This window comes from Strix uralensis, chromosome 5, assembly GCF_047716275.1.
Source record: "Strix uralensis isolate ZFMK-TIS-50842 chromosome 5, bStrUra1, whole genome shotgun sequence".
Classification (NCBI taxonomy): domain Eukaryota; kingdom Metazoa; phylum Chordata; class Aves; order Strigiformes; family Strigidae; genus Strix; species Strix uralensis.
Genome location: NC_133976.1, coordinates 3,908,609 through 3,920,892, shown reverse-complemented (window position 1 = coordinate 3,920,892; position 12,284 = coordinate 3,908,609). Strand labels below are relative to the sequence as shown.

Below are 12,284 nucleotides of genomic sequence, written 5' to 3'. Positions count from 1 at the left end.
GAAGAGATTGATTTACAACTGAGGGAAGCCTGAAATTACTTGAACTTGGTTTTGATTGCAGGTGCTGCAGATAAATTCTATTCTTACTATCAAGAGTAAAAAAACAGAGGCGCTGAACTTTGGCAGCTTTTCCCTCCTTCATTATTTAAATAATAATTTCAGCTTCAGGAAATCGAGCATAAACTAGATACAGAATTCATTTATTTAACAACATTTCAGGAGGAGGGATGGGACTTCCATAGACAAGTTTCATAAGCTTTCTGTATCAGTGGTAATATAGCAACTGTATTCCTCATGATTATCATTTTCATTTCAATGAGCCTGAGGTATTAATGCTCTGAAGATTTGCATGCTTTTTTTTCTGAAAACCCAGCCATGGTCTTGAATGTTCAAAGCAGCAGATAGGGTTGCAAAGACATTTTCCATGTACATTAGCATTGCTGATCAAATTTAGATGGCTCTCCTGCCAGAAATGTCTCAAATATGCCTTGAATTTAATCCTTTTGGGTCAATAATTTAGTCCCTGACTATGCAAGCAAACACATTACATGATACTTTTCAAAAATTAATGATATTCAGTCTGTAATTGTCTTTTTGTTCTCAGTTTCCTTATTGGGTGACTTTCACAGTGCTCGTTAGTCTTATTTAAAAACTTCCTTGTGGTTTGTAGCTAAAACAAGGTATGTAGTTGTTGTTGTGCCAGTATTGTTCCCTGCTTTTTTTCCTATATCCTGCCACCCATTTGCTTATAAACTAGGTTAGTTTTCCTTTGAAACTTCATGGCAAAACTGGAGGTCAAAAATGGGGAGGCTTATGCTGGTGAGGGCTCCAATGGCTATGCCTCCTGCTTTTCCTATAAAACCATAAGCAAGGATTTAGTTGACAGGACTCTGAGAATGAATTATCTAAATATATTTCAATTTCTCCTTAAGTTTACAGAAGAATTAAGCATCTTTTATTTTTTTTTAAAGAAATGTTTGGGGTTTTTTGGCTCTGTTAAACATTTCGGTAGGGGCTTAAATTGTAGACAACCAAATGCTGCACAGAATTTTTTTAATTGATTTTTATTACTTTCCTGGCCTACCAAATGAGAAGAGTGAAGTACGAGACCAAAACCTATTACAGAATGGGCTTGCAAAATACCGTTTTGTGTGTTCTTAAACAGCAATATTAAATGGTTTATTAGCGCAGGGCTTGTTTTCTAGGCTGTGTGTGCAGTTCACAGTTAATTGCAGGGAAGAATTTGCAAAATACAAGAGTTCTGAGAATTTTTCATGCCAAAATCTTGATCGAAGGCCAGGAACCTTTACCAGCCTTTGTAAACTGACCCAGAAAGAAAAATGAGACAAACAGGATCTGTAAACAAAGATCACGTGCCCTTCACAAATACATTTTGGAAGGATGGTTGCCTAGGGAAACAGGAAATAGGGAATTATACAACAAACAAAAAGGACTGCCAAACAAATTTGCTGACCTTTTTTCGGGGAATTATGATGAAAACTGCTGGAATCCTCAGTATTTCACCATATTTCTAAATCTGAAGGTGGAACGGAAGAATAGCTTGGTAATTATACCCCAAGTATGCAGAAAATACAGGAAAATTCCTTGACCTCTTTGTCCTAAAGGAAGCAATGCAAGGTTGTGAGCGATGTAATTTTGAGTTCATTTTGAATTTTTCTGAATTTCCCAGATCTTGCAATTAAACTTTTTGGAATCAATGCTTCTTTTGCGGATGAGATTATAACAAAATCACTCCATTCATATCTGCAAGGGTCATCTAGCTGTAACTTTAGGCAGCTTAATTCTCATTTCTGAGCTGGTAGTCTCCCAAATAGCTCTGTCCTTACCTTTCCCTAGGAAACAGATCTCAGAATGGCTTTTGTGCTTCCGTGAGTCACAAATAGGAAGGAAAGAAGAGAATTTGCATTGGACTTATTCTTAGCAGGGAAGAAGTCAGCCTCTGGATGATGTTTGTTCTTCTCCTCCCTCTCACTCTGCTTTGAAGGGCATGTGCAAGGAGCAAATTGTTTGCTTGGTGACTTCTGCGCACCTCCTATTTTGAGATGTGTCATTTCAGTTTTAAGTTGTGGTAAATAACGAGATCGCTGTGCAGGAGTGGTCATAGAAAATACCAGTTTGGGATCACTCAGTCTGTTGGGCTTGGTTTTGTATGAAAGATGAAGAGGTGAAAGTAATTAAAAAGAAGAAAATGGGGAAACTAGGTAGTGAGGTTAAACTTGATGCTCTTTATCCCAGAATACTGAAGAGGTAGTTATGTGAAATCTCATGCTTGCATCATAGATATTGGAAAATCTGCTGAATTGCAGGGGAAGGGAAATGCATTTGTCTGATGCTTGGATTCTTTCTTGTATCCTCCACTGTTTTCAGTGTGTAACTTTTTTTTTTTGGCAGTTCCAATGACAGGTTTCACTCAAAGGGCTACCATTGATCCAGAACTGAATGAAATCCATGTCTTGTCAGGGCTCAGTAAAGACAAGGAGAAGCGTGAAGAGAATGTAAGGAATTCCTTCTGGATTTATGACATTGTGAGGAACAGCTGGTAAGTCGATGAAAGGGGTGCTATTTCTAACATCTAGGCTGACTTTCTTTAGAAAGCAATCCTACATGATCCTATCTCCCAGGTAGCTCTATAACCTCTTATAACCATGGAATAGTAATGTTGAAGACAACTGAGTTCCCTTGAAGTTCCCTTCTCTTTTACCCCTAGTCTTTAGAGACACCATGGCAATAAGCCAAATGAGGGAGAGAAATCTTGTGAACTTCTTTACTGGAGGCAGGTGAGGGGGGGATGAGGGAAAGTAAGCCTTTATAAGAAGTTTTTCCTGTAGGAAATGTTCAAGACCAGGATTCGTCATCAGTGCAGCAAACTTAGTCAAACATAGGTTAATAGCAGCATACATGGTACTAGTTATTAGAAATTAAGGTACTGGTCTGCTGTATGAATGGTGATGGAGAAGTCTTCATGCTAGATCTGTCAGCTCTTTCCAGGCTGCATGCAGTGGTACTTTAGGTAGCTGGTAGATCCAATATTCTGAGAAAATACCTCCTCACCTATTTATTGTATTTGGTGGCTGGTTGCCCCTGTCCCTTTCCAGAGCTGGCAGCGTTTTTGCATTCAAGGTCTCTTCTAATGTGGGGCAAATCTCTTTGAAAGGTGTGAAATTTTTTTGTAATGGATTTTCGGTTACAACTTAAGTCTGCTTGGAAATCAGTGATTGAAATACTAGCTTTGCTGTAGCCTGTGGCCTGTAGCTCTACTGTGTATTCTCCATAATGAAAAATACTTCATGCTGACAATTCTGCTAGCAAATAATACAACATCTAAAGATACCTCCAAAGCTCATGACATAACATTTTCTAGAATTTTTCTTACTTGACTTGTAATTGAGGACTGTGTTCAGCCAAGATGACCTTCTTTGATTGTTGGATGGGGTTCTTTGTAGAGCTAAGAATGGGATGGGATAATAGAGGACAATATACAGAGAAGCAAGAGAATCTTTGGTGTTATACGCCAAGCAGTTCAAATTGACATCAGCTGTACCTTATAACCTTTCAGTAACTTCTACTTCCTGTAAGTACTACTAATCATCACTTACTGCTGTGTATTTCAGGTCTTGTGTCTATAAGAATGACCAAGCAGCAAAAGAGAATCCAGGTAAAAGCCTTCAGGAAGAAGAGCCCTGCCCAAGGTTTGCCCATCAACTGGTGTACGATGAGTTGCACAAGGTATGAGGGTCCAGATACATAGACAGGATTTTTTTTAATCTTACTGCTCTTAGGGTGTAGTTGATTCTTCAAAGATGATATAATGAATATAGCTTTTTGTACAGTGTTAATGTTTGGGTTAATGTGGTGGGTAACTTTCATTGAATTTATTATCTTCTTTTGAACTAAGGTGCTAAGCTACTTTTTATGTCGATGTGAAGTAGGCATGATAACTCCTAGATGAAATCAAAATGCAGACAGTGGGATATGTTAGACCCCTACAAGGTTGTCAAGTGGCTAGCTCCTAGCTGTTCTCGTACTTGAGAAGACTTGAAGCTTTGTTCGTTATCCTCGGGGACTTAATCTCATGATTTCTTAGTGACTAAATATTCGCAGATAGTTACCAACATTTCTAGGACAAAGTGTGTTTGAACTAATCGCTGTTAAGAATCTGATCTAACAGAGGTGTCTTACTTTGCCCTGCATGTCAGAAGCAACTGTCATTCTTTAACACTGTGACTTTGGTGGACACATTCATGCTTAAATAGACTTAAAGTTGTTTATAGTGTACATGACTGCTCAGTAAACTTAGGGCTTTGTGCAATTAACCAGTAAAGCACAAACCCATGGATTAGGTTACCATAATGTCATTAACCTATGAATTTAAATTAGACACACTCACTCAACCTTTCAAGGATATTTTGCAATTAAAATAAACTTTTTCTAAATTTTCTTTTTAATCTGAAACAGTGTGAACTGAAAAAGACAAATACACTTTAGTCTTATCATTCCACAGGATGTTTATCACTTTTGAGAAACCTAACTAGCCCAAATGTTTGTGGATGAGGGGGATTTTAAGGAGCAATAGGTGCAGCTTCTCTATGGAGAACTTGTATTGTTTGTCATCTTCACATGCTTTAAGGATAGACTGTAAATACTGTTCTGCCTTTAATGGCTTACTTCTAAGTGTAAGGTACCATGAGATTGAGAGTAGTATTTTATAAGTTATTGTGACGGTTGCTAAATCATGGCAGTTGCCCAGCTTTATCTGAAGGGCTATTTGATGTGCTTGTTTTGAAGAGTCTTATTTTTAGAAACTGCTGTTCAAATGACCTTTCTAAACTCCTCTGATATAAATACGGAGAGCCTACATCAATGGGATGCAGAATATATTGTTTTGAGTGATTATTTTTAAAGCTGTGGAGAAAGGTAGCCTGTTGGATTTCTTGAACCTGAGTATTTGAAGACCCTTTGTGGCATGTTTAATATCAACAGTTCAGAGTCTGAAATACCAAACGATGTGAAGAAAAAAAAAAAGTGAAGAAATAAAGAGTCCTTTTTTAACACTTCCACTTTCCTTGAGGTTTGCCCCTCTCTGTAAGTCTGGCCTTGCATTTCAAAGGTGTTGTATCCTGAAGCTATCAAAATAGATGTTGGACTACTTCATTTGAGCTACTCTGAACAAAAAATGAATTTTGCATACAGGTATATTTAATATTTCCATGATTGGCATCTCAGGATTGCTAGAACTTCTTCTGAAGACAGTCACAGTAATGGTTGTGACTTCTGATTCTAGATAAGATTGTTTTCTTTCTCCGATCTTCGTAGCATTACAGTTTTGGCTTTTTGTTTTACTCTGTATCCAGTTAGCTCTTTCCTTTGTGCCCAGGTAGTGTATTGAGTGTCTTGCAGCTAGGCTGCTATATTGAGGTGAGACAAATCTGCCCTTCCAGAGAACCATGGAAACACTTTTCTCTGCAAGGCAAATTCAGGCTTTGTAGAGCTTATGGGACATGTCGGAGACAGGCCTGTTGGTCATCTCCCAAGATTATGCCGGACTGGGCTTGTTGTCGCTTTACTTTGAGCATCTTTAGGACTTCCCCCTCACTTTGCCAGTGGCCCTTGTCTTTGGGGAAGGTAATGGTCTTGCTGACTCAGGGAAAAGGCTGCTTGTCTGAACTATGGTGCTTTAGGAGTGCAGCTTCACCAACAGTGCTCTGACAGGAGCCAGTGCATCACTCTACAAAGCCCCTTTTTTCTGAGTCTTCCTAACAAGCATAAATGTTACTTCAAAGAAAATGTGTGATTGCTGGAGTCATCTCACAATTATGTGCAATCTACTCATCCCCAAATTAGAGAAAGGCTTAAAACAGGTTCCTTAATTTAGCCTCTCATGACAAAGAGAATTTGGAGTCTTTGAGAACAAGACTGGAGAAGAAGCGGTTGGTAATCCATCAGTTTGAGTATTGTTTACGTCAAGTATTTTGAACAGGGCAAAACGAGTTGGTTCAGATTCTTCTTTTCTGCTCATATCTTAAGGATTTATCATGCTCATAGGTTTTTCCTGAAGAAAGAGATCGTGTGATTTGTGGATTTTTCTTTATAAATATCTTGGGAATCTGCTAGAGGGAGGTTCTAACAGTGCAGCTTTTCTTATTATCTTAAAATGTAAGCAGTTTAAGAGAACTTTATTCATCTCCTAGGGGACAAAGTAAGGCTAATAATAAGATGGAGCAGCTTGTCTAAAAGGCAGAGTTTTCTCCCTCTAGAATAAACCTCCCCAAAGATGCTGACATAGTAAACAGCATTTGTTTAACGGATGTACACAATCAACTTTTTGATCTGCCTCTCATTTGCTTAGGTTCATTACTTATTTGGAGGGAATCCTGGTAAATCCTGTTCTCCAAAGATGAGATTAGATGATTTCTGGTCTCTGAAGCTCTGTCGACCTTCAAAGGAATACCTGCTAAGACACTGCAAATACCTCATAAGAAAGCACAGGTTAGAAACAAAAAGTGGTTTGCAATTTTCTTTTCCAAAATGTCTTTTGTTTAAGTTGCTAAAACTTCAATATCTTGTAAACTGTTTTGGGAAATGTCACTTCACTGCTTATATGATGGCCTGCTGGTTCTTGATGATTTTTAATTTTTTAAAAATTATTTTAATAATAAAAAGCAGGGCTAAACTGTAAAATTGAATTCATTCTGGTTTTACTATTTTATTGTAAAACCAGAAAAATCTGGTTATTGTGTGGGGAGTCGTGGGGAATTTTTAGATTCCCTTTTCATTCTGCTGCTCATCAACATGTGTTTTGGTACTGTCACCTCCCAAGGAAATGGAGTATGTTTCTGAAACACTGCTAGGAGATAGTAACAGCTCGCAGGGATGCTAATGAAGTCTGGGGGCTGGATGCCTTTGCACATCTGAGACTCAACTCTGGTGAGGTCATCACAGTTTCTCATTCAGAATCGCTTGGAAGATCTCAGTTATGTAGAATTCAGCTACGCTGTGATGCTTCTTGCACTCTGGATGTTTCAGAGCTGCCTTATATTTGCTATTTAGGGCAATAGCTTTTCAAAATCAAGCTCATGGTGTTGCCTTAGGCAAGAAATTGCAGCAGTGAGACAGCCTTTCAAGACCCAGCAAATTATTTGAAGCCAATAAATAGCTCTTTCTGCATTCTCAGTGAGAATACTTTGTTATCAGGTTCTGCCAAGAGTTGGAGGTCGGTTTTTACTGATGGTATTTTACTTCTGAGGCAGCAAGCAAATTGCTATACTCAACACACAATCACTGTGGCTGGTGAGGCCTTTTACAGATTAGCCACGCAGTTAATGTGAATACCTACAAGAATGAATAAAGGTCTTGTCCAGTAATCTGGGAGGCTTATTAGACCCGCATATGGTTGTATGAAAATACAGTTGTACAGCCTCCAGAGACAGGTCTGGATTATTTGTTTTTGGTTCGCTTAAATTGCACTCAAAGGAGACGTTGCTGCCTGTTGTCTGGCAGTAGTTTGGGGTTTGTGCACCATTCTCCCATTTGTTGGCGTCTATATGAGGAAGCCAAACATGACCAGCCAGGGGCTGGTATGCTGGAGTTCATGTCCCTCTTGGGGCTGGAGCTGAGCTGCTGTGGCATCACTTGGCTGCCTGTTATCTGCGCTCCCTCAGGCTCTAGGTACCAGACCAGGTACTTGGCTTGCATACACAGCAAATCCACTGCATCAGCTGGTGTCCTGGTCAGCCTATTAACTTGTTTAGTACCAGTCAGCTGTAGTGTAGCCGAGCTGGCCAGGTGTAGAAGAGCAAGGTGTCAGTGGTTCTGCTTATTTAACTCTTTAGGCCTTGGCAATATCATCTAAGAAAACCTATGTGAATGTTTGGAAGAAGTCATGCTTCATTACCAAAATGTCATGTACTGGCACAATGACTTACATCTTTAGACAATTTAAAAATTTGGGCTACAGATGTCCACTACAGTATAAATAGCCAAGTAGATGACACACACCCCCCCCCCCCCCCCAAAAAAAAAAACCCAACCCAATACTATTAAATCTATTCAGTGTAACTTCTTTCAGTTTGACAGCTATATCCTGTTAAAGGTAACTGAAATATCTTATGAATAAAATGTCTTGCATTCCTGTAAGACAGTTGATACAAGGCAGTTAAGTAACTGAGAACGTGGTTTTTAGGGTCCTCATCTCTGGAATCTGGAATTGTCTGAGCTGTTTTCCTGGGAAGGCTTGATACTGTGTATTGGTGATTCAGAAGATGACAGAGTGTGATACTGCACTCGATGTATAGGTGACAGGAAAAAAAGATAATTTTAAAGCTCATCCTTTCTAGGCTTAGGCACCCAACTCAGTGCTGCAGGGAAGTAGCTCTGCTCACTGAGGATGCTGAGCCCAGAATAATTTTCTGAGGGCTCTATTAACTTTTTCAGGGAACTCACAGAAGTTACAGTTTCTGCTCATTAAAAGAAAACGAGAAAATAATGGTGGTGGTGCGCAGGATTTTTATGTATGTGTGCTCTTTCCAAAGAGGCACAGTATTCATAGAATCCGGAGGTTTTCACCCCATCATCCCTTTCTCTGTTGAGTGGCAGAAGCAGGGAGCGTTCTCCATCCCTGTGCTTTCAGTTACGCTTCTGCACAGTCAGGAATGTAAATATCCCTGGGACTGAAGTGCTCAAGGCTTGCCTGTGTCTGAACTGTGCTCCTCACATGAGGAGGATCATACCTTACTTTATTTGTGGAAAAAGAACTGTACTAAATGTTTTACATTTATGTATTAAGAAGTTGTGGTACATACGCTTTTGAATATTTTTATTAAGAGAGTAATACTTTGCCCTTGTAACTGCCTTGCACCCCCAAAAAACCCTCCTCCATGTTTCAGTCTGGTTTGGAAGTGTCTACTCCAGTAAATAGGAGGCTGAACTGCCATTAATATTGTTTTGTTTAGAAGTATTGGGCTGAAGGTTTTGCTAGATGGGTTTTGCTCTTTGTAGAAATAGTAGTACTTAGGCGTGAGGGAAATGGCTGTGCTCAAGTTTTCTGTCTCTTCTGTGCAGATTTGAAGAAAAAGCTCAGACTGACCCTCTTAGTGCACTGAAGTATCTGCAGAATGATTTGTATATAACTGTGGATCACTCGGACCCTGAGGAGACAAAAGAGGTAATGATGAACGATCCTTGTCTCTGTTATAAAGAAACATATACTGTGTTTTCATGTGAAAGTTTTGAGCCTCTTAAATCTTGTTTTTATTCAGTTTGAAAAAGCTCTACAGGTGCATGAGACTGCTGTATCGTGTATTTCTCCGCACTAAATATACTGCATTAGAAACAGTCATTTTACAATTGCAGTTCCAGATAAAATATCTTTTGTACTCATAATAGTGAAGACTAGGCCTTTGTTTTAATTCCAGTGTACTGGTGTGTATTTTGGGAGCTTTAATTGAAATGTAAACTCTCTGAAATGTCACGAGTCTGTAGTTGGTTGCGTGGTAGAAAGTGAATAGAACTCGTATTCATGCTGCCTTTTGGCTTGTCAATATCAAATAGCTCTAGAGGAGAGGAAGAGGTTTTTCTCTGGATTATAAGTATTTCTGGAAGTAGATTGTATATATACATTGCTTGCTAACCTTAAAATCTTGTTTCCTCTGCCTTCTGAATATTATTCAGTAGGCATGTTCTTTTATTTGTTCCAGGAATTTGTTCCCATTTCCTGTTTTGATTTCATTACCGCAGTACGTGTCGCTTTACAGAAAGGATTAAAGAAATAGTGAGAGGTGTCAGCTAAGGTGGTTGATTTGCCTCTGCCATTAATTTCCACATGAAGCTTGGGGCAGCCAGCTAGATGTACAGGCGTTCAGCTCCTGATGGGTAGATAAGATGACCATGACTCTTACGCTCTTCTTGTGTTAATGACTTTGGAAGTGTTTCGACAGCTCCTTCTGCAAAATTGCCGTAGGAGGATGGGCGCTCTGACTTCATGCTGAGTCTCTGGATTAAATCACTTAATCTGGTGGTTTTAACTTGTTACTTTAGATAAAGAACAAGATCCTTACACAGATACTAAAAGCTTTTGGGAGAGAATGTGCTTCTTGCATATGCACAGTATAGAATTGTAGGTTAGAAGAATTAAGACTAGAATTAAGTTGTATAGAAGAATTAAGAATAGAATTAAGAACTCATATCAGGATCTTGGAACCGATCACATTTGTCATAAATTCTGGTTAGCCTCTATAAACATCTGATCCAATAAAACATTTAAGTGCTGTGCCTGTAAATTCTCTGTTAGATAGTTCCTCATTTAAATAGTCCCATATCAAGTACTTTCACATCATTTCTAGCATAGGAAAGACAAATAACATAATCCTGCTTTGCTTCAGGTAGAAAAGGATGTGTTTTGGTTGTGGCTTTTATTTTCCCCCATGCAACATGCTTCAAGGGGGCTCAGAACAATTATGCTTCATCTTCGCAGTGTGGTAGCACTTTCCTCTTCCTATTTAAACCTGTAGTAACCTATAACATACAACAACCACTCTGATGCTCTCTTCTCCCCTTTTTCTCCCTCTCACCCACTGTAAGACTATGTCTTGTGTTCTCTGATCTTTTTTTCTTCCATGTCATACCATGTGTGCTGGTAGCCCCCGTCATGCCTGAGAAGGCCATGTCTCTTTTTGCCCTGTTACTCCTAAACAGATCTTGCACCTCATGGCTGGCTGTGCCTTTTTATTGCCTGAACAGAAAACATTTGTGGTGTGATCAGCAAGCTCCTTTCCTTTTAGTTCACGCTGCCTACTGTCACCAGCAGACCAAAGGAACTGCCATAATGGCTGCACATTGTGCACATCTGGCATAGGAAATCCTTTAATATTTTACATTTGATTTTCCCAGTTCAGTGTGTAGTATTTAACTTGTCCACCTTGTAAGAATGAAGAATTTATCTGACTGCCTGAGCTTTGAGATTTTGGGGAAAAGTAGTAGCTTTATCATACAAAGTAGAAACAGAATAAAATGTTTTAAAAAATAAATTGTCCCTTCTCCCAGAGCATACTGTGTTCTGCACATTAATGATCTAGCGTATGAGCTTAGGTAGCTCAGTCCAGCTGAGTGAATATATTGTGAATCCTTTCTCTGCAGGCCTAACGCCTCATCCGAACAAAATTCAATAGCTTCTGTCCGTCATGCTGGTCCATCAGATCAACGCAATACCATTCAGCAGATTTAAAGCTTCCGTTCCAGTGGCCTCCTAAAATCATTTAACAATTTCTGGGAGGCTTTTTTTTGTTTGGGTTTTGGGTTTTTTTGGTGTGTGGTTTTGTTTTGTTTATAATTGTGCTGGTCAAAAAGCTTTAACTTTCAAAGCTTTTCACACTGGAATGTATCTGCCTGGTATATGGCACAGAGCCAGCTACCGAGCTGGTACTGACTGGGTTTATTTCCAGTTGACGTCAATTTATCTTCCGGTTATCACATTGAGTTGGCTTTTTGCTCTGGCATTACATCTTCAAATAGCTCTTGTGCTTTCCAAAGGACTGACGCAGGCTTTTTGGATTCCATATCAAATTTCAAGCACCAGTTTGATTGTGTATCTCAGCCCAGACACCTACATACTCTGTCTTTATTTGTCGTTGAGATCGTCTTAATTAATATCAAAGGCTATATATCTGATCAGCTTGCTCTGTGCTGGCTACAGCCATTGAACCTTGTAAGGCTTCTTGGTGCGGCAAATCTTAAGGAAATTGCCTGTTCTTTTCCCTCTCTTTAGGGCAACTGTTAAATTTGGGAAGGATGGAGCTGCATGGGTTTATCCCTAACTTTGTACTACAGTTCTCTTGGAGACTGGTCTATGTGGTTTTGTGTTTTATGGGTTGAGATATGGGTGGTGTTATATAGTATTACAGGCAGAATTTCACTTTGAGGTAAGGTTTACTTGCTTTATAATAGAAGTAATTTCTTCTAACTTAGTTAGGCAAGTCTCTTCAGCTGTTTTGAGTTGGATGCCAAAGAAAATAAACAGACTGTTCTTGAAACTTGCTTTGGCATTAGTAACCAATTTTGTTTAAAGTAGCATGAATGATTGATAGTAGGAACATAGCCCCAGATTTTCATTTCTTTGTTGTGAATTTTAGGGATGTTAATAGTATTATAGTTTTATTTCCTTTTTTATTATTCTAAAGTGAAGTAGGTGCCTGCAAGTTACAGGTATCGCATGGGTGCTTGTTTTAGTAGCCACAGGCTATATGCCAGCTCTGTCTCGGCTGTTGCCCACA

At 39.1% G+C, this 12,284-nt stretch overlaps 1 protein-coding gene across 3 annotated transcripts in view; it reads left to right on the top strand.

The window, feature by feature from the left end:
* Window positions 1–12,284, top strand: part of MKLN1 (muskelin 1) — a 98,265-nt gene that overhangs the window by 78,885 nt on the left and 7,096 nt on the right. For all 3 annotated transcript variants that reach the window (XM_074869687.1, XM_074869688.1, XM_074869689.1), the window contains 4 exons: window positions 2,413–2,560; window positions 3,633–3,747; window positions 6,368–6,507; window positions 9,079–9,181. In XM_074869687.1, coding sequence (XP_074725788.1) covers window positions 2,413–2,560; window positions 3,633–3,747; window positions 6,368–6,507; window positions 9,079–9,181 — 506 coding nt within the window. The remainder of the gene's footprint in view (window positions 1–2,412; window positions 2,561–3,632; window positions 3,748–6,367; window positions 6,508–9,078; window positions 9,182–12,284) is intronic.